Raw genomic sequence first — 23,592 nt, 5'->3', positions numbered from 1 at the left:
TGCGAATACTTTAAAAAACATGTAGAAGGCACCTCAGGATTGTTGAACAGAGGCACAGAAAAGAGGAGCAACATGACTCATACAGGCTAAAATTAACTCTAGAAGGTATTAATGTTTTCTTCTTCAGGATTCTTACTAGAAAACAAGGAATATAAGCAAGACAGACACACAATATAGCTGAGATGAGGTGCCATCAAGAACACCTATGCATAGCTTACAGTTGACTCAGCGTTGGCCAGAGCTAAAATATGGGCTGATGGGATATGAGAGGGGAATGGCAGATGTCTAATATGATGCCTATCTTGACAATTTTTCCTTAGGTGCATCACTTGTTCACGCTTAGCACCTGTTTTCTGATCTTAAAAGAGGCAGGGTCTAATCTACCCTGCCCGTTTCCTGAAGTGATCATCTAGGATTTGTGAAAGAACTTGGAAGCAATTTAAAGGACTACAAAACTGAAAGTTGTTGAGGATGTTCTAGAAATACAGGGAAAGCAGAGAACCATGAGGGCACTTTAAGAATCTAGAAGGCCATGATAAGCACTTATATGCTGTGTGATAGCTCTGAAGCAACCAGAAAGGAAGACAAGCACAACTTAAGACAAATTACATATCTAGCATCTTGGCAAATGTGTGACTTTAACAGATCAAATTATCTACTATCTGGGATATTAGGAGATTGTTTCTTTTTAGAAATAAACATTTACTAAACTGATTTAGCAAATGTCTATTATATAAAGACCATTATGCCTACTCTGCCTCCCAGATAAATTTAAGATATTTTACATTTTATTGTATTTTTATTAATTTTGAGAAAGAGAAACATTGATTTGTTGTTCTTGTTTATGCATTCATTGGTTGCTTTTTGTATATGCCCTGACCAGGATTGAAACTGTAACCTTGGGATGAGGCTCTAACCAACTGAGCTGTCTGACCAGGGCAAGATCTTCTACATTTTAGTCTTGTCCAACTGCCCCTCAGCTTTAGAGCTCAAATTCACTGTCTTTGGCAATGTTTTGACAATTGAAATATTCTAATTGGATTATTAATTTTAGCCTTATTTGATATCTGAGGATTCAGCCAGAAGCTACTCTCCCATCTTCAAGTTATATGACAGTGATACTTTTATTTCTTCAGAACTTTGCAAATTTAGTAAGTGTTAAATGCCAAGGTTACTTTGAATTCTCTTCTGAACCTTGTACACATGCAAGGTTAACAATATTACGTATGCCATCTCTCCTCCCAGCAACTTGAAGACATTGTGAAGGAATTTTGTAGAGGAGACCTCCATTATACTATCTGTCAATGGGCATTTTGATTTCTCAACTTGAAAATCTGCACTAACTCAGATCTAGGAGGGGTTTACTTTAATGTCCTAATGACATCATTGGTTTCCTTGATCTGTTACTAGGTAGTTAACTAAACATACCTCAATGTCTGATTCCTATAGCATTTATCATCCCTCTCCTCACATCACAATTCAACCTCCAGCTTATGGACTTAATGTTCCAATGAAAGGCATAAATTTCTAAGTAAGGTAGGAATTTCTTTCTAAGTTGTTCCTACCTAGAAGTTAAATTTAGGCATGATTGAATTTTAAAAAAATGATTTTCCTTATTTCCTTATTCTTCTGTTAAGAAAAAAAAATGTGACTAGTTATTTAAGTGGATTTCATGCAAATATCTATAGCATATATGCACAAAAATATGCTTAAAAATGATTATTATTATTTCAGACTATTGATGTAAAAGAGAAAAAATTCCTAATCATATCATATTATAGTATCTGTAATAACTGTACCAAAAGTTTGGAGGTTCTTAAAGTCCATGGATGAAGGCTCTGTCTGGTTTTAGCCTGTGGCTCAACAGTGTGCTCTCTCAGTTGGCCTCTGCTGGGGAAGAGACCAATTCCTGTATTTAGTTTTCCTCCAGACCCTTAGAGGAGGCCACAGCTGATGAATATTTTTATCAGTAAGTGGGGATCCTGGGCAACTCCTCCTTGCTGTGGTCAGTAGCCAGTTGTACATTGTATAGTAAGTCACTAAAGTTATTTTTCCTCCTAAGGGTGTCAATCAAATAAAAAATTAGAACATGAAAACTTTGTAAACAGTTCTATAACAGCACATTCATCTTTAAGGCTTTAAATAGATCTCCCTGACTTCCAGCTCTAGACATGCAACCATTTCCCTTCCATCTACTGGAAATTAATATCTCTTCTCTAAGAGGCTCCTCAGTAGTTGCCCAGGGGCTACCAAAGAGTCCTGATTTATTTTAAGCTCTGGAAAGACCAAATTTCCTAGTCAGGAAAAACCTCCAATCTTTTTTACAAGTAAGACTGGCCCTTTGGTTCACTTTCTAGGTTTCTGACCAGACTTTAAGGGAAAACTGGGGTCCAACTTCATTCTATTTAATTGGAACGAAGAACATAAGTCATTCTAAAAATCCTGCTATTGTGTTTTGTGGTATTTTCTGCTTTGGTTTTGTTGGTTGTTTTTGTTTTTAAATTTGGATCCTCCTTTTCCATACAATATTAACTTTCTGATACATCCACACCTTTCATTGGTATTCAGTTGTGGTATTTATGAATTAAAAATCCCTGTGATTTAGCCCAAAGTAAAAGTCCCCAATATGTATTTTAGGTACTCATTGACTCCATGATCTTTAAAACCATGTGGATTTCTTTCTTTGGAGATAGACCTTTCCCTTGAAGACTTTCTTCACTCTCAATGTTTGTTTCTAGCAGGTCTCTGTGATAGCTCGCTCACTCTACTGAATCCCTTGCTGCTAAGGAATAAAGTGTGGCCAGCAGGTAGATTCTGATCATGTCTTTAGTTTCAGGATTTTTCCATGTAAAACTCTTAAATGGCTCTTCAGATGCTTATTTTTAAATTCTGGGTCATGCGAGATGTTCTTTCTTTGCTCTTGATCTTAGAATCTTGTAGTCTTTAATTGTACATCATTCTTTATCAGCCATTTAAACTAGTAATCCCCAACCAAGAATATATTAAGATTAAAAACTGGAGATATTAAAATGTATTATTATGAATTTTTTACTTCTCCATGACCACCCAGGTTCTGTCCTACACACCATCTTTGTCAACTGGGGTTATTTTCATCTGAATTAACCTAAATTAGAGGCACTACAGAAAATACCTTTGGAAGAGAAAAACTTCTTGCTTTCTCTTTCTGTTCTGTCCTCTAGATCCTGCTGCAATTACTAGGATGTCCTGTCAATGATATAAAATCAATGTCACTAAAACTGACTTTGGTAATATTTCTATCTATAGAGGAAGTTTCCCGGGAGAGTCTTAGAATATTCAGTAGCTTTCCAGGTGTGTCCTTCCTTCTATGTGTTGATTCATTAAAATGTGCTTATGAGGATGAGGGTACATCTGGAATGTACCTGGTATAAACCATTTACTCTTCAGTGTCCTTGGTTAGGGAAGATTTGTGATTCATTAGCTTGCTGTAAATTGCTCAAATTATTTGGTCTTCTTTAATTATTTTGTCTCAGTTTCCCTTATTCCACTTGTCAAGGAATTTTCCTAGCTTCTTACTATCCTGCATCATTAAGAAAATTTTTTTCTTTTTTCTTTCTTTCTTTCTTTCTTTCTTTCTTTCTTTCTTTCTTTCTTTTTTTCTTTTTAAGGTTTCAGGTTTGGATTTCTATTTTATGAGATCAGTATATTTCACTGTGTGCCCACCACCCAAAATGAAATTATTTATTTTCTTGGAAAATACCACAATCTTATAAAAAAAATCAGTACTTTATTGAATGTTCTATTCCCCATTATATATTTAAAATTTACTTATTGTTTTGGGAGTATCTTAGCCATTTTTTTCTTCTTTTAAACCTATTATGGTTAAACTGGGCCTTCCCCCTCATGTTGTCCCAGACCAATCCTTATTTCAGTCTGCAGTTAAAGTATTTTTTAAAAACATTTTTCTATATTTAAATAGACTTTTTAATTCATGTATTCTTTGAACCATTTCATTTAACTATCTGATCTCTAAAGAACTTGTAATACTTTTTAATAGCCATGTTATCTTTTTTAAAAACTAAAACATTCCGTGATCATTTACCTAAAATTATGTAGCAATTTTTACCACAACTTTTTCTTTTAAAATATGTCTTTATTGATTTAAGAGAAAGAGGGAAGCGAGAGGGAGAGAAACATCGATGTGAGAGAGAAACATGAATCAGCTGTCTCCTGCACACACCCCAACTGGGGATTGAGCCCACAACCTGGAAATAAAACTTTAGATATAATTACAAAAAATTTCCTCAAGATACTTTCCTAAGTAATGTATGCAACAACTTAAAGTAGTCAGGAAAGCTGTTTAATTAGTTTAAAAATTATAAATACAAATTAATACAAGACAAAGATGCTCCCCTTTAATTAGCAAAATATTTTAAATATCTACTGCTGGTGATCTTGAAGAGTGGCAGCCACTTCCAAACACGGCTAGTAGCTGTCTATATTTCAAAACCCTTTTTGAAAGCAAAAGCTCAGGAAATATAGATCATGTATAATTCTAGAGTCAATTTCAAATTCCTAAAATGCTAAGATACAGTATAAAATGTTCCCTATTTTCAGTCTTAGTAGGTTATTGGAAAGACCATCTCCTCGTGGGTGTAATGGAATAACATTCTAAGGGTTAAGATATTATTGGTTGTTAAGTTTTTCCTCCAAAATATGTAATTTGCCTATGGGACCTGTAGACAATAAAAAAATATGAATATTTCATATTCCCGAGTTTTTTATTCCTTTTGATTATATGACAAAATGCTTTTGGCAATTTCTAAAAACTCCATCTCGTAATTATTAGTAAGGGGACCTCATTTCTGAATTCCAAGGCTCTTATAATCATGAAAATTTATTGTATATATGTATATAAAAATTGTTCTAAATATTTTTACATACATTAATTTGTTGAATCCTTCAAACCCTTCAAAGGTTTTATCCCCATTTCTGTTCAGTGACACAGACCTAACAGCTAGGACCCTTATCCCAAGAATTTTATTCATCGCTGGTTTTCTCAACAAGATCAATTGTGGTATATATATAGCCCTCTGCCTGGATATTACCAGATTAGATAATTATGGTCTGTACTATACTCTCTCAATTGCTATAATTATTTCTGGAGAGTTAGATAAGACTAGCTTTCATCTACACAGTTATAGATTTAATATTTGTCCATGAATGACAGCATATTGAAAATACTTAACAACCTTTAAGGTTGGGGCAGTAGCCAGTCAGTGGAGGCACCACCCAATCAAATGTACCCAACATTAAAAACCTAGTGAGATCAAATGGATATAAAGTAACTGGCTATCAATTCACTCCATAACTAACTCGTCCTGGGATATCTGGGTGATTCAAGAAAACTAGCAGCTAATTTTTTCACTAGCTATCTTCATCATGTTTAAAGATTGTCTATGGAAACAACTTTAAAGAATTTGCCAAGAAAACCATAATTACAACTGCAAAGCAAGTTTTTTTTACATCATTCATTGTTTAATCTACATCCAGGAATTAGGGAGCCTCATTCTACCTGGGCTTTCAGTTCTCCTTAGACATTATTTTTTCTGTTCTATGACTTTTTGCTTAAAGAACCATTTTTTAAAAATAGGAAGATGCAAACAAAATAAGAATTCTACTGTCTGTTGGGTGATAGACATGCTAAGCAGTGGAGCCCATCCTTCTTCAGTACATGCTCCGAATGTGGCTTTGCAAAGCCTCTCTCATGATCAACTCTTCTCATTAGCTTACCTCAAACTACAATTAGGGTTTACTGACATTTTAATTAAACCTGTGACTATCCTAGTTTTGAATTAATCCTTGATAATACTTTTTAACTTTGTTTAGTTTCTTTTTAGAGACACATTTTAGTCATAAAGCTTTCTTTGTCTTTTTTTATACTTTTTGGGAGGGGGGAATGTAGAGAGGATTATTTGTGATACTATTGTTTGTATTGAATCTGAGAGACTCCATCCATTATGTTGCTTTTCATTGTAGGGAGTTTTACCATGAAATCATAGCTAAATCCTTGGGAAAGTTTAGAAGTTGTTTTTTGTTTTTGTTTTTTCCCCCCCTAAAGTCTATAGCAATGTCTCTCTGTGCTCAATGGGTTGTTTTGCAAATAACATGATATATTTTTATAAGCCCAATAAACAGCCAATTTTGTTCTTTTCAGGAGAGTGACATTGTATTGTGCTTAATTTATGAGACAAATGCACTGCCTACCACAGTAAGAGGGCATTTTATACTGTGGTTAATTTAAAGACAGGTGGCATGTGTACTGTGAGAGGCAGTTCCTTGAACATTAGTCTTATGCCTTGTCAAGCAAGAATTCTAATTAATGAACTTGTAGAGCTTTTATAGAGTATGGCCTTTTATTGTTTCCATCCACACCCTCTACATCATTTATCTAGTGTTAGGTACCTGGAATAAAAAACTCCCTTTTGATAGTGAACATTCAGAAATGAGTCTTTCTGCCTGGTTACAAATTCCTGGTGCAACTCTTTTGAATTATAAACCAACGTGTTCATAGCTTTTTCTTTATAGCTTTGACACAATAAATATATATATATTTTTTATTTTGGGGTGTTATATATATTCCTTTCATTACAGTTATGTATCCTAAAATATAATTTACACATTGCACCCTTACTATATTAGTTATCTACTGTGTAATAAATTAACCCACAATGCAGTATTTTATTTTCTAAAAAATATATTTTGTTGATTTTTTACAGAGAGGGAGAGAGATAGAGAGTTAGAAACATCAATGAGAGAGAGTCATTGATCAGGCGCCTCCTGCACAACCAAGATACATGCCCTTGACCGTAATCGAACCTGTGATCTTTCAGTTCCCAGGCCATCGTTCTATCCACTGAGCCAAACCGGTTTTGGCAACAATGCAATATTTTAAAAAACAAAGGTTAGCTCATGGGTTCTGTAGGTCAGGAATATGCATACAGTTTAGCTGAGTGCCCATGGCTCAAGGCCTCTCAAGGGCTATCAACAAGGGCTGTGGTCTCATCTGAAGGCTTTATAGAATATTCACCTCAAGTTCACATGCATGGTTGTTAAAAGGATAAAGTCCCTTATGGGCTGTTGGTCTTGAGAGCCTTAGTTCATTGCTAGTTATGGGGAAAATGTCTTCTTCCATTCTGTGCTATGTGGACCTCTGCATCGGCCATCTCACATCATGGTATCTGGTTCCCTCAGCACAAGAGAGCAAGTGAACTCCAATGATGGAAGTAGTGTTTTTATAATCTAATCCTGGAAAAGGTATCTCATCACTTCTGCTGTAGTCTATATTTGGTAAGATGAGTCACTAGTCCTGGCCAGTGTGGTTCAGTTGGTTGGAGCATTGTCACATGCACCAAAGACAGCAGGTTCGATACCCAGTCAAGGTGCATGTGGGAGGCAACCAATCTGTTTCTCATTCTCTTCCCACTCTCTGTCTTGTCAATTAAATAAAGTAAGAAGTGAGTCACTAGATTTTGCTTAGATTCAAAGAGGAGATAATTACATAAGGGTATCAGTTTTAGGAGGCAGATCACTGGGGCCGTCTTACAGGTTGACTCTGGCCCCTACCAGATGGAGACCTTTTTCCACATATAAGTGCTTGTATAAAACAAAAGGGGGGGGGGGGCGCTGGTCTCAGTCAGCCATGGGCTTACTCTAATAACATGTAAGAGGCCAAGTACAATAAATGCCACAATAGGAGACAGGAGATTGCTATGGGAGTATAAAAGAAAGTAGTTTGGAGGAGGATCTTAAGAAGCTTTTGGGTTTATGTGTGACTTTGAAAGGTGGAAAGGGCTTTGACAGGTGATGTTGACATCAGGCACTTCCCAGGTGGAGGAGACAGCATGGGCTGAACACAGGACACAGTCAAGAGACAGGCAAGTGACTATGACCAGAATCCTGGGGTGTATAAAGACTAGAAATTTTTTAAAAGATAGCCTGGAACCAGATTTTGAGATACTAAATTTTATTTTTTTTAAAAGAAATTGTGTTCTGTGGATAACAGGAATATATTGGCTATTTGAGGAGGAGAATAAATTGGTCAAAGAGCATATCTGGGCCATATTATCTGTCTTCCATGACACATGGTATGAGGTTAAAAGCAGGTGCTTTACCAGTATACTAAGGCATTGTTACTTGCTATGAATTTGAAATAAATTATTCAATTTCTTGCCCCTCAACCCACTGATATTTAAAATGGTCATTAGTACATATTTTATAGAATTACTAGTGGCCCAGTGCAGGAAATCCATGCACTCGGGGGGCGGGGGAGAAAGGGGTCTCTCAGCCCAGCCTACACCCTCTCCAATCAGGGATATGGTTAGGATTTGGTAGATTATTGAGTGAGGGGCATAAGAAAGGCAAGACAGATAACCCAAGCCACAAGGCACTCATTAAAAAACATTTCATACCTAATAAAGATATAAAGAATACTATATCCCAACCCTATATGCCCCACCTATCTTAAATATAGCTGACATGCCCTTGGTTCCTTCCTGTGTAGAGACAAGGCACTTCAGAAGGAATTCAGGTTCTCATAGAGAGATCTAGAAGCCATAGTGATACAGAAATGATGTAAAAGGACAGTTCCAGCTTTGTTTCCAGATTCCAATGTGAGAGGATATAGGAAAACAAGTCACCCTTTCTTGAGAACAGGGAGAAGGGGAAATGGTGCATGGGGCTGAATCATGTTTCATTTGAGGCTGACAGGTGGCAGGAATCTGAGCAGGTTATAGGTAAGGAGCAGTTTATTGTCGAATGATGTTTTCAGGGGGCACATGGATGAGATTTGAGAGTTGCTGAGGAAGTAGGAGGCTTTCTTGAAGAGAAGCAGCAAAGACCTAGGAAAGGGTGTATAAGAAAAACTAAGTGTCTTTGTCACTGAGTGAACTGCCAGCATTTGCAGAGATGTGAAAGTGGGAAGGAACAGCTCAAGGCTTTCAAGGATAACCTGCCAGGAGGTTTGATTGCATTTGTTTGTGTCTTAAAGAAGAGTCTCCTACGAGCAGCTGCTTAGCCAAAGATTTAGGTGCAAATTATTTATTAAAGTAGTGCTCCCAGGAGAAACCAGTTAGGAAGTAGGGAAGCCAGTGTGATGAATGGGATGAGAACTTCACCCAGTTGAGCCAATAACAAGCAAACAGTTGTTCGGTTGGGCTTCTGGGACACAAACTTCTCATAAAAAGATGCTGGCTGGAAATCTTGTTCTTTCTATCCAGGGTTTGGTGGTGCATAGATGTCGGGCCTGAGACTTCATTACCAAGAGTGTGAAGCCAGACTGTATGTCAAGCAAAATCAGGGAAGGCAAAGCTGAGACATGAGACCTGGTGAGATGAGTCTTGGATCAAACTGACCTGAAGCTCCCAGAGTCTTTTCAGGTATGTTTCTTAGAAAACTTCCTTTGTTGTTTAAGCCAGTTGGTTCTAGGATTTTGTTGTGCTGCTTGTAAGAGAATTGTAAATTCTCAAGCACTTTAAGAATCCTGTATATTTATCTAAATTTGCTTTAATTTGGGTTTGAAAGCAATAAAAACTGAGTGATGACACAAATATTTAGGTTTATCTTCTAACACATTTGAAATTTTTCATAGTATTATCCCATTGGAAAGGAAAGATTATACATTATAAACATCTCTTCTAATTTATGTCTTCTGATCTTGGAGTAAGTTTTAAAATTTGAAAGTGAAGAGACTTAGGGCCTCCAAATTTTCCTCATTGAATTTAGCTTTTCATTTCATTTCATTTTATTTTTTAATCTTCACTGGAGGATATTTTTCACTGATTTTTAGAGAGTGGATAAGAAAGGGAAAGACAGAAAGAAATATCAAATCTGAAAGAAACATATCAATTGGTTGCCTCCTAAATGAGCTCCTATCAGGGCCTGAGCCAGGACAGAGCCTGCAACCAAGATATGTGCCCTTGACTGGAATTGAATCTGGGACCCTTTAGTTGGTAGGTCAATGCTCTATCCACTGAGCAAACCAGCTAGGGCTAGCTTCTTATTTTATATTCCAAACAAGTTTATATTCTAAGTGTGCTTTACAGATTGCATTTCTAATTCTTGTGCATTCTTGTTCTTTTAGTGCTGCATGCTCTGACATAGTTTTGCAAGTTGTCTCTGAGGGGCTTTTTACCATCCTTTTGTCTTGCCAGTGAATTCCAGAGATGTGACAGCAGAAATAGGTGATTGAATTCCAAGACTACAGTTGCTCCGTTTCCTCACTTTTATTCATTTCCTTTTGTGACAATTCCAACACATCTGCTGTTTTCTGAGGCGTTTGCTTTCTTCTACAGTTATCTTCTTGCAGTCTTTTTTTTTTTTTAAGGTACTTCCTATTCAACTCACAATGCTTTCCCCATAGTTTTATCCCACCACAACCTGAAGTCAGCCCTATGTCTTTCCCTGCCCTCAATTATTTCAATGCATTCACAATTGGTAACTTGAAGTGTCAGAAGTGACGTGTACTCGTGTTAGTAGTAAAGAAGACAAACAGAAGGGGAGCTGTAGGTTTAAAAATATATATGTGGTGATTGGCTTTCAGCGGTATCTCTGCTGATACTTAGCAAGCTCTATATTGTTATATTTCTCTTAGAAATCTTAATGCCTGTTTCATTTCCTTAGATCTGCAATCTCATTTTCGTCATATTCTTTCACTTATTTTGTTGGCATATGTTATATTTTTCATTTGGTTGTAATTTAAATTTTTTTATTAGTGAATCATTTTAGAATTTCAGAAAAATTGCAAGATTGTAAAACAGTTGCTGTTTACTTTTACCCAGCTTTCTTTATGTTAACGTCTTACATAAACATGGTTCATTTGTCAAAACTGAGAAATCAGCAATGGTAAAATCCTGCTAACTAAACTATAAATTTTAGTTGTATTTTATTAGTTTTCCTACTGATTTCTATTTTTCTAATTTATCCAAGCTAGAATACCACACATGCATTTAGTACTTGTCTTTCTAGTTTTTACTAATCTGCAAGAACTTCTCTTAGTTTTGGTAATCTTGCCAGCTTTGAGGTGTAATGGTCAGATACTTTGCAGACTCTCTCTCAAGTTGGGTTTCTCTGTTGTTTGTCTCCTGATTAGATTTGCATGGTGGGTTTTGTGGGAGAACCCCATACAAGTGAAGTGCCTCTTCATCTGACAGCAACACGTAATACAAACCTTGATCACTTGGTTAAGATGAAATCTGCTTGTTTTTCCAATGTAAAGTTACTGTTTTCCCCCTTAGTATGAAATGACTAATTCATACTCCATTCGTTGGAAGTGACTAATTCCAGCTCACACCCCATGGGGAAAGGAATTCTACCTCCTAAAGTAGGTTGGTATATATTGTATGTACATATATTCTTTGGTAAGGAAAAATATTTAACAATTTTTAATACTCACCGAGGATATGTTTATTGATTTTAGAAAGAGAGTAAAGGAGAGAGAGAGAGAGAGAGAGAGAGAGAGAGAGAGAGAGAGAGAGAGAGAGAGAGAGAGAGAACAGTATGAGGGAGAAACATCAATAAGTTGCCTCCCATATGAGCCCCAACTGGAGATGGAACTCACAACCACTCACAATCTAGGTACATGTCCTGACTGAGAATCAAACTCACAACCTTTTTTATTATGGAATGACACTCCAATCACCCAAGCCACCCATCCAGGGCTATTTATTTAACCATTTATATGAGTATGGACTCATAGAGTTTTAAAATTTTGGGGGGTTATAATCCGATATTATAATTAATTTTGCCGCTTAACATTTCCAGCTTTGGCCTTTAGAGGTTCTTTGAGGTTGATGACTGTGTACTATTGACATCCCCCTGCTTTTTTATTCTAATTATCACTTTATCCCCTTGATCACCCCCAAATTTGTATTTCCAGAGCACTCATATATGTTCTGTGTCTGCTCACACCTCTCATATTTACCTAGACTAGAACAAATATATAATGCTAGAGAAATTCTAGCCTAAAATAATGTTTAAATATTATTTTATCTGCAGTTTTTATACTTATAGGAAAAGTAGTTACATATTTTATAAATTGCTTTATAAATTGCTTTCAGGAGAAAAGTATCTAAAAAATATAAAATTCCTCAGAAGTATCAGTTAATATACTATGTTATTTTCATAAATCATATTCTTTTGGAGTTAATAGTATATTGTTTTCTTCTTAATCGCTGGGGGGAAATCAGCTGTCTTAATTAATTTTTTTGAAATTTCTTGGCAAGTCAATGTAATTCATTTGGATTATCAAGAGAAACTTTATAGTATAATGGTCTCAAACTTGATTCTCAAAAGTTGTTAATCACTAATAATTAACTGCATCCCACATCCATATTGGCAGTAAGAGTGAATTTGCTGTGTTATGATTGTGAATTTGATTTCTCATCTCAGCAGATATAGAATTGGATGCCTTTCTGGTGCATTTCCAGACTGATTAAAAAGCTTGAGAGACCACTAAAACTTTGAATTTGGGAAAGATGTGAATGCTTGATATATTATAATTATTTGACTCTATGTTATTTGCCCCCGTATATAAGTTGCTTGAGGACAGAAAAATTTTAAAATTCAACATTTAACATGCATATTCAGTTATTTTTTTTTTTTTTTAAGAAAATGAAGTTTTGGAAACTGTGCGCTAATTTGCCCTCACATAAAGAATATTTCTTGCATTACAATTTGCAATTCACTAAAATCCACTATGGATTTGGTAGGAGGTTATAGCTTACAGATCTTCTAGGTTGTTTTAAAGAAATAAGGAGTTGAGAACACTTATAGAATTCTAATGTTTATTTTCCTCTGTTTACTAAATGGGACCAGTATGAGTTTCTGCACATAGTATATATACTTGAAAAATGGTTCCACTTATAGCAAAGAGGAATTTTTTTTTTCAGCTATTGGATTTGCAAGTGGTAGAGACAATACCTGGGAGGCTTGCCTCTCTGTGCTTTCTAATAAGCCTGTAATCATTTATAAGTCCCTTGGGGCAGCCATTGTAGAAGCTGTCTCTTGCGTAGTCCCAAGTACTGACACAAATCAACAAATAATTAAAGACACATGCAAATGTGCCCACTAAATTTGGATCTGTGGTTAATACTTAATTGTTATTTAGTGAATGGCAAATTTCAGGTGATGACTAACATTTTGCAAATATCAAGTAATATCAAATATTGAGCATTATTTACTCAAATATCTGAAGGAGAACAAGGAAATCCAAGCAAAGAAAAGGTCCTGCCAAGTCAGCCTGTGCCAAGATTATTAATAGAATGGAACTCAGTCCTTAATGTTACCTTAAACAAATCTCCACTTTGTCTTATATCTTTGCCTAGATTTAATTTTGTTTGGAAATGGGTACCAGGAGAAGTGTATCTTTCATTGTTGGTCTCGTCCACAGTCTGAGAACTAAGGTCTGAGTAGAAAAACAATACATGATATGCATTTCATATAGGTTTAACTATGACCTGGCATAAATTGGATAACTTCTGTTTTAATCTAAAGAGATGTATGTCTCTGTCCCCAAACTAGATCATTCTATATAATGGAGAAAATGATGACACTCTGCTGTTTCGGTACGTGTATATGTCACTAGGTATGAACAGAAGAATATAGATGTGTGCTATCATGCCTGTGTCAGTCACCTGCCTAGAGGCTCTTGCTCTCATTCTGCCTTTCCCCTACTCTGCTGAGCACCACAAAAAGCTACATTTCCCTGACCCTCCTCCATCCCTCCAGTTTCTATGTAGGGTTAGCCAATAGGAGACACTTGCAGAAAACTGGAAGGCAGGAAGGGAGAAACCAGGTTACTTTACCCTTATTTCCTGAGGCATCCCATCTGCATCCCTCAGGGGTTCTACCTCCTTCCATAGGGCTCTGACCCATAACACAACCTTTTTCCTTACCTTTTAGCTCTAAGGGTTATAGTCCCATCTTGTTAACTGCTAATCACTGGATTGACTTACCCCTTTTACTTCCCATCACCCATGTGACCAATTTCCTATAACTGCTTTTTTATAAAATACCTATGGTTGTTGCTGTTTCCTGGATGGATCTTATAGGTTACTAGCTATGTGAATAAATAGATGTCAATATGAGCAGTAGCCCCTCTTAATGTTCTTCCCAGATCCAGTTTGCCATGCAGGTGCACCCAACTTCCAGCGGCTGTGGCTGCTGGTTGATAATGGTTCAAGAATGGCCTCTTCAGAGAACTCTCCTTACCTGGAGATGCCTGGGAGGTTGTGTGTCCTATCTGGACTGGCTCAAGTTTATTGACTGAGTAATTTGAGGATAGAAAACTTCGCCCCTTACCTCAAGGATGAACAAGTGTGTGGTGCCATTTTCATGCTCCAGAGTTCCCTGTGCCCTTAGTTATACAGACTTCAATCAAGCTCTTGTTTGCTTCGCTCCTTTCCCCTTCTCCATTCTACTTCCCTCACTTTATTATGGCTCCCCTGGAATCCACATCCCTGGCTTTGCTTTGAGGGAACCTGGCCTATGGAAGTATATTTTATAGAAGAAATGGGGAAAATGTGTTACTCTGGTGATATGGTTAAATAGAAATTGTGAAGAGAGCTTTAGTTTTAGTTCTATTTCGTGATGATAAAAATGGAAAAAAAAGCTATAGCTGAAAGTCTTTGAGAAATCTACACTTGTTGGGAAACTGATTGTGTTAATACTAGAAAAACAGCACCTTATAAAGGTAAGAAGATTTAGAAAGGCTAGATGTCATAGGAAATAGATGATACTGTGCTTTTTTACTATTGGGTCGGCAACTAAGTAATTGCGGGTTTCTCACATATATGGCTTCAGTTGAATTTTTAGGTTTGCAGACGTAGTACAAATGTAAAACACATTTTGTTATTTGATAGTTGGCTATTCAGCTGTTAATCAGTAAAAAAAGTTTTTTGATCTGTTTTGTAGTTTTCGTTTGGTGTTCGTTAAAAAATGGAAAATCAAAAGGAACATTTTCGTCATGTTTTGCTTTTTTATTTCCTCAAAGGGAAAAACGCATTGCAAGCTCATAAAAGGTTATGTGCTGTTTATGGTGACGAAGCCTTAAAAGAACGGCAGTGTCAAAATTGGTTTGCCAAATTTTGTTCTGGTGATTTTTCACTCAAAGATGAAAAACGCTCTGGTTGTCCAGTTGAAGTTGATGACGCCCTAATCAAAGCAATAATCAATTCGGACTGTCACAGTACAACCATACATGCATTGAAAATCACTTAAAACAACTTGGCTATGTTTTAAAACTCGATACATGGGTTCCTCACGAAATTAAAGAATCACAGTTAACGCAACGCATTAGCAGCTGCGATTTGCTAAAGAAACGTAATGAAAATGATCCATTTTTAAAACGACTGATAACTGGCGATGAAAAATGGATTGTTTACAACAATATCAAGCGGAAAAGATCGTGGAGCAGGCCAGGTGAACCAACTCAAACAACATCAAAAGCTGATATTCATCAAAAGAAGGTTTTGTTATCAGTTTGGTGGGATTACAAAGGAATTGTCTACTTTGAACTCTTACCACCCAACCGAACGATCAATTCTGATGTCTACATTGAACAACTAACGAAATTAAACAATGCAGTTGAAGAAAAGCGGCCCGAATTGACAAATCGAAAAGGTGTTGTATTCCATCATGACAATGCAAGGCCACACACATCTTTGGTCACTCGGCAAAAATTAATGGAGCTTGGTTGGGATGTTTTGCCACATCCACCATATAGTCCTGACCTTGCACCATCTGATTACTTTTTGTTTCGATCTTTACAAAACTCCTTGAATGGTAAAAATTTCAATAATGATGATGATGTCAAATCGTACCTGATTCAGTTTTTTGCTAATAAAAACCAGAAGTTTTTTGAACGTGGGATTATGATGCTGCCTGAAAGATGGCAAAAGGTCATTGATCAAAATGGGCAATACATTACAGAATAAAGTTATTTAGTTCCATGAAAAAATTGTCTTTGATTTTCTTTAAAAAATCCGCAATTACTTAGCTGCCGACCCAATAGTTGACTAGTAAAAAGTTTTCAAGAGTAAAAGTACATGGAAGTGATTAGAAATATAAGAAATGATCCAAGACTAACATAATAAACTCTAATTAGAGAATTATATGAAGGCAGTTTTTCTCAGACTTGAGTAATATATTTTTCGGAAAAATATTTTTTTGTATCCAAAGTATTGATGTAAATGATTTTTTAGTACAAAATTACTTTTTTTTTTTTTTTTTTTTTTTTTTTTTATTTAGCCACTGGTGTTACCTTCCAGGTGGTATGCTATTTGGCCTTCAGTTGATAAAATCATTTCATTTACATAAGCCTGACCCTTCCCTTATTAACATGAACCAAAATTGTCCAACTTGATGTCAGACAAAGGCAACATTGACACTGAAATTGTGTAGCAGCTCTTGAAAATGGTCAACCATGATATCCAGAATATGGGTCCTTTTATTACAAAAGTGAAAATAAAGTTCCTAAATGACTTTTAGATCATGGAGGATACATCCTTGTACCAGGTGAGGGTGGGAGTGTGGTCCAGGCAAAAGAAGGTGGAAGGGTGACACCTTGAGAGTGGCTGTCGCAGGCTCTGCTTTCAGGGAAACAAAGGCTAGTGCAGGGAGCAGGGCTGAGGTTCAGGAGGAATCAAACAAGGAACAAAAGCAAGTCAACCAGAGATGCATTATTGATTAGGGCACCGCCTTCAGTGACTGTTCAATTCTTTGGGACCTTCTGAGGAACATCAAAAAATGTGTTTCAGAACCATTAGAATTTATTCATCTTCTCCAGACCTACTATGGATGTTACTTCCTTTATATTTCTGGATTGTGCGTGTGCATGTAGAAATAGAGAAAATTCCTATGAGTATTTCACTTCCCACTTCAGAACCTTCAGGGGATGGTATAGTCTCAAGGCAAGGTGCCCCAGTTTTGCTGCAGTTAGCTGCTTGAAGCCTTTGCAGAGCTGGTTGTTGGAGGAGGGCCAGAACAAGAGGTTTGCAAAGTGGATTAAGGTTGTGCCCAATGGGTACCCACGGGCTAATGTGTGTAGGGTTAAATAATAGATGTCAATATGAGCAGTAGCCCCTCTTAATGTTCTTCCCAGAGCCAGTTTGCCATGCAGGTGCACCCAACTTCCAGCGGCTGTGGCTGCTGGTTGATAATGGCTGCTGGTTGATAATGAAAGGGATAGCCACAGAGTGGTGAAAAACTTGATCTGGAGTAAGGTCTGGCTCTTGGCCACATTGCAACTAATCTTTGTGACCTTGGGAAGGTCAGTTCTCGTTTACTAGTGTGGAAATTGAAGCTCCGGTGTTTAGGAACTGACTCCTATCATACCCCTTTGATGGATTAAAATGTTTTTTTTAATGAGCCGTTCCCTCTTATTTCCTGCCCACAATGAAATCCTCCTTAATTTGCAAGGCACAATTCAAATGTTATCTGTAAAGGACTGTGGATGGCTTCACAGAGCAGGTATCACTTTCTTCAAGTGTCCATCATTCCTATCAGAAGTCTAGCATGTCCCTTGTTTAATGTACTAATCATATATCCTTTTATTTCTGCTGAATAATAATGCATGGGACACATTAGTTGTCTTTTCCCCCCAAACACTATCAGGTTGGCAATCAAACTGTTGAACTACCGAGTGCCTATGAAAACGCACGATACAGAGAAAAAAGATGAAGGGAGAAGGAAAAGTTGGGGTGGGCATCCATAAACACACATTTCACATTCTTGTGAGCAGCTACTCTTTGTCAGTACGAGCAAGGCAAATCCTTGGCCCTGTCTGCCTCCTTGGTGGGAGGAAAAACACAGTTTCTCTACTTCCACATCCTTAGGTTTGCTTTTTGCTATTCTGTGGATTCTTTGCCCTTTTGAATATTTATTGATATTAATTGCTTCTAAATTTTAAATAGAAAGGAGTGATATTGGGGGTGAGGGAGAAGAGGACCTTTCCCGGCTTCAGGTGCCTTAGACATGGGCCTGGCTGTACCCACAGCTCCTTCTCCAGATCTCCTCTCGGAAGAAAAGCTGGGAAGACAGTAGAAAGTAAGGAGAGGTTGATAGAACATGAAACAGTATTTGTGTGCCTACTATGTAGCTAGGCATTTTACTTCATCAAGTTGCTATGAGGATTAAAGAGACTGTTTGTATCCATTGCTACTTCCAATCTCCATTTTACAGGTGCAGAAACAGCTTAAAGACGACTCTATTATCAAAGTCAAATAAGTAGTAAATTTTGGAGCAAAAAGTAAAAATCCCACCTGAATCCAGAGGCCAGGCTCTTGCCTGCCTGCTGTTAAAACACCTAACAACAGTCTTGACGAGACTCAGGTGACCCCACTATAAAAGGAGCCTGCTGCTCCAGTTGGGACTTGCTCCCCTACTCATCTGAATACAAAGGTTGCTATGCCTACCAAGAAAGATGCCAGGCTCTGTGCCAAAACTTCTTTCCAGCTCTTCAGAAGAACAAATGCTCTAATTCTCCCAGACGGGTTGAAAATGGTACTTTGTACTCCCGTTAAGTCTTTCATCCGAGGCGCGCTCGCCTTTGAAATTAGATTAAAGGGGGCTCATCGAGTATATGCCAGGAGCACATTCTCTCACCCCTCCGCCCTTGGAAGAGCCGAGAGTTCGGAACTGAGTCCTCAGTGTTCCATAAAAGTGCAGTGCACACTGATTGAGTGTATTCTGTGGCCCTGTAGACAAGAACATTGGCACTTGAAAAATCCTCAACTATGAGAGCAAGTACATGGCCTCCTATTATATTGAATGGGGGTTATAGTCTCTTGAAACTTAAGTGTGTGCCCAGGGTACATATTAGTGCACTTCCTTAGAGCTGTTCACCTCTCCTTTGCCACTTGGCTGCTTCAGATGATCTTCCCACGTAGTCAGTATTCCCTGCAGAGGCTGCAGGTGCAGAGGAAGCATTTAGTCCTAACTGCTGCTCACTCTCTGTGTGGTCTTTGGCAAGTCTGTTGCCCTCTGCTTTAGCTTATCTGTCACATGAGAGGATGAGGCTGGCTAGAATTCTAAGAGGCTTTCTACCTCCAGAATTCCAATCTGTTTGAATAGGCAAGCAATTAGATAAACTATAGGTGAGTTATTAGATAAACTAAGGTGACTTATGATGATAACTTTCTTTCCTGGAAAGCAAGGAACTTTCCTCTGAGATAATGAAGCCTTGCTAGAGACCACAGAAGATACATAAATCAGATGAGTAATTAAGCCAATTAGAGATTATTAGCCTATGTATATTTTGTATCAAATTCTTTTTTATTAGAATATAAAACAGAATTAGATGTTTAATTGATATTTGGCCTTATTTTAAGAACTAGTTACCAAACGAGATAGCTAGTTGGATTATTTTGAATGGTATGAGCAGACCTTCAATAAGCTTGTTTTCAAGGAGAAAAGAATCTTGATGCTTCCTCGAAACCTTTGAAAAATACATCAGCTGGATGTTGGCTTTTCTTGATATTTTAAAAGGGCATATAATAAGCTTAAATGTGGTAGTTTTCTTAAAGTTTGTTGTTTGTTTTTAAACTAGAATGCTATACTTTGCATTTTATTTTCTCTTGATCTTCAAAGATCTGTCCCTTAAAACTACCTCCATTCAAAAGCCTCATCTATTTGTGTGGTTTGCTTGTGGTTGATGTTTATTTGGATAATCTGAGATAGCAGAAGAGGAATATATTTAATCATCTAACCTTTACAGTAAGGAACATTTGAAATGTCAGCATTTTATTTCAGGAACAGGTGAGCAATTGCACTATAAGGCTTTTATTTATTTATTTACACCCTGCATCTTTCTGAAGAATAACTTGAAACAGCTTATAATAAAGAGCAATATAATAAGAAAAAAAATATAAAAGAGGAAACAGAGTCAACATTCCAACCACAAGAGTCAACATTCTGGCTATAATGGACTATATAACTCTAAGATTCTTGGACATGGAGTATGGAAAGAAACAAATATACCATCTTTAACCTTCAAAGAAGGAAGCAAATTCTTCTGGTTCAAAACCCAGATCTCTCATATAGTGCATTATAGATGTGATGTTGGTTTAATCCATTCAACAAATATTTAAGCACTTATTATGTAGCCAGATCTGTGTCAGGTGCTAGAGGCAAACTGGTAGGTATGAGTGTTGTTCTTATGAAGCTAGCATTCTACAGAGGTGATAAATACTAAATCTATTGATATATAACCTAGTATACCTTTCTTTTGTATCACTCATTGAAACATTTACAACTCATAAATTTCCTTGATTGTCTTTGCCTTAGACTCTGCCCTTGTATCCCAAACTTGAGCATAATCCAGATTAAGAGAACAGAGGAGAATTGGGCTGGAGCCCTAAGGGAGCCAGTGTGCCTGGAGGAGAGCAGGACAGAGCACAGTACAGAGAAGACGGAAAGGTAAAATATAAAGGTAAAAAGGTGGCCATGTCTGCAGTTCATCAATGCACTGGTCAAACTTTCTTTTATTAAAGGAAGAATGTGGGTTTAATAGATAGCTTTTATTGCTTGATAGGTACTGGCCTTTGATGTTAAAATTACTATGCTCAGTGAATTACATATTTTAAATCATCTTATTTTTTTCAAATAAAACTTGGAAAACCTATATTAGCCCTCTCACCCCCCCCCCTCAAAAAAAAAACAAAAACAAAAAAAACAAAAACCTTTGTAGGTTTTGTTTGTTGGTTTTGGAATGTAATTGGTCCATGAAATTAAAAGAACTTGGAAAGATTGATTTACATAGGACTCTCAACAAATGTGACTGGAAAAACCTGAGAATAAAAAATGTTTAGATTTGAAGCATGATCTAGTGACAGACTTTCCTCATGGGATTAGATAATGTCCTCTATGCACATAGGCCATAGTTATGCTGGACAGTTATTCAGATTGAACAATGTACTAGGGCACTCTGCTTATAGTGAATGATATCCAGTCCTTATTATGCTCATTAAATTATGTACCCTGGTATAATGCATAGTCTGCCTGGAAGAAGGGGAGCCTTTTTTCTTTTTTCTTTTTTATGGGGAGGCACTGTGGACACTGTCAACACACATCATCTTCCAGCGATATAGCTTGATCCTAGGATAGAGCTTAACATGCAATTAGAGTTTATGTGACATTTTTTTCAGCCAGGTATATTTTTCAATGGGTACAAACTATTCTTCCATACCCTCTAGTAGGATCTAAAGCAATAGCTGCTGTTAATTGATGATGGATATATATGTTTAGAAATTAATCTGCCAAGTAAAAATGTGAGTAGCAGTAAGAAAGAAGGAGGTATCTGCATATGTCAGTCATGAGGCAGGTACTTCATTATTTTTCACTAGAGGCCTGGTGCATGAAATTCATTCACAGGGTCAGGGGGGTGTCCTTCAGCCCAGCCTGCACTCTCTCTAATCTGGGACCCCTCAAGGGATGTCCAACTACCCATTTAGGCCCAATCCCTGTGGGTAGTCGGACATTCTTTTCACAATCTAGGACTGCTGGCATCCAACTGCTCGCATGCCTGCCTTCCTTATTGCCCCTAACTGCCTGTCAGCCTAATCACCCCCTAAATACTCCCATGCCAGCCTGATTGATGTCTAACTGCTCCACTGCCAGCTTGTTAGCCCCTAACTTCCCTCCTCTGCCGGCCTGGTCACCCCAAACTGCTCTCCCCTGCAGGGTTGATGGCACACAATTGCCCTTTCTTGCAGGCCTGGTGCCTCCCAACTGCCTTCTCCTGCTGGCCATCTTGTGGTGGCCATCTGTGTCCACATGGGAGCAGGATCTTTGACCACATGGGGGCGACCATCTTGTGTTGGAGTGATGGTCAATCTGCATATTACTCTTTTATTAGATAGGACTGAGGCCTGGTTTATGGGTGAGAGCCAGCTGGTTTGTCCTGAAGGGTGTCCCAGATCAGGGTGGGGGTTCCCTTGGGACATGGGGTGGCCTGAGTGATGGGCCTGTGGTGGTTTGCAGGCTGGTCACGTCCCCCATTGACCCAAGTGGAGGCCCTGGTATCTGGAATTTATTTACCTTTTACAATTGAAACTTTGTAGCCTGGAGTAAAGCTAAGCCTTCTGCTTGCTCTGTGGCTGCCGCCATTTCTGTTTGGATTTGTTTACCTTCTATAATTGAAACTTTGTAGCCTTGAATGGAGGCTTAGGAGGCTAGGGCAGGTGGAAAACTTGGCTTCTTTTATTGCCTGGAAAACACAAGCCTTCCTCCTGCTCTCTGTGGCTGCAGCCATCTTGGTTGGGGTTAATTAGCATACGGGGTCTGATTGGCTGGTGGGTGTGGCTGGTGGGCTTGGTTGGTGGGTGGAGTGGAATGATGGTCAATTTGCATATCATTCTTTTATTAGATAAGGTAATAGGTTATCAACAGAACCCTGATGAGTCATGTTCTTGAGAGGTAGCCTATAATCCAGGGAGATTGCTACTTGAGAAAGTATAGCTTTATCTATAGTTAGACTTGAATTTAGTCATTATTGGAGCAATATTTTTCTTAAGACCTTATTATAAAGTGAAATAGAGGTGGGTCTGGTCAAAAGAGTTTCAAAGAGGTAATTATCAACAGCCATGGAAAGAGTATCTTAACTAAAAGGTCTACTTTGTTTAACATGGCTTACTAAATATGCTCCTCAGGATGAATTGGATTCAAAATGCATGCATGGGTTCCAGGGTAAATTGACCTGTTCTATGGAGTTCTTTTCTAATGATCAGTTATGTTGGAATCTTTTGGGAAAGCAATGACTTTACTTGGCAAATGTTTAGCCTAATTACTGAAAATAAGCAATTACCCAAATCTCTTTATGTTAAATCCAATTCATGTTCATTGTTTAAAAATTAGAAAATAGAGACAAAAAAAAGTAATTTAGAACCCAGACCTGTAAAGACAATACTAGCATTTTATTTGTACTATCAAGTAATTTCTACTTATATTGTGTGTGTGTGTGTGTGTGTGTATACACACATATATATCTTAAAATTATTTTTATTAATTTTCAGAGAGAAAGGGAGAGGGAGAGAGAGATAGAAACATCAATGATGAGAGAGAATCATTGATCACCACACACTGGGGATCAAGCCCACAATACGAGCATATGCCCTGACTGGGAATCGCACTATGACCTCATGGTTCATAGGTCAATGCTCAATCACTGAGCCAAGCCTGGCTGACTGACTGTGTATATTTTAGCTAAGACGTCAGTTGTGGTGACCCTGATAACAATGAGCTACCTCAGATCAGCTTGTACTTCCCACACCCCTTAGGTCTCCCAAGCCCAAGTCTTATGGGAAGTTTAGTGCATGCCCTAAAATTTCTGGAATTGTTCAGGAATTTTGCCAGCCTTGGTTATCATTTATTACTTCATGGTATAGTTGTTTCCTTATCAGTTGGCATAAACTCCTTTTCCTCATCCTTTCCAAAACATAACAGTGTCACTCACAAGGCAGCATAAAGTCCTTTGGCCTCTGAACACCTTATTGCTTTGTTCTTTCTTTGTGTGTGTGTGTGTGGGTTTTTTTTTTTTTTCTTTCTCTTTTCTTCATGCCT

The 23,592-nt window shown here is 37.5% G+C and overlaps 2 protein-coding genes across 2 annotated transcripts in view; both read right to left on the bottom strand.

Annotated features, from left to right (window-relative positions):
- Window positions 1-23,592, bottom strand: part of CIP2A (cellular inhibitor of PP2A) — a 561,728-nt gene that overhangs the window by 272,399 nt on the left and 265,737 nt on the right. The window lies entirely within an intron of this gene.
- The window catches only part of MYH15 (myosin heavy chain 15), a gene marked incomplete at both ends in the record, with an annotated part of 196,140 nt that continues 181,334 nt past the window's right edge, over window positions 8,787-23,592 (bottom strand). The window contains 2 exon segments of the mRNA XM_084870441.1: window positions 8,787-8,879; window positions 13,323-13,441. Coding sequence (XP_084726567.1) covers window positions 8,787-8,879; window positions 13,323-13,441 — 212 coding nt within the window.

The sequence above is a fragment of the Pipistrellus hanaki genome (assembly GCF_964339955.1).
Source record: "Pipistrellus hanaki genome assembly, chromosome: 2".
Classification (NCBI taxonomy): Eukaryota; Metazoa; Chordata; class Mammalia; order Chiroptera; family Vespertilionidae; genus Pipistrellus; species Pipistrellus hanaki.
Note: the sequence above shows the minus strand (reverse complement) of the source record. Positions and strands in the feature narration are given on the sequence as shown.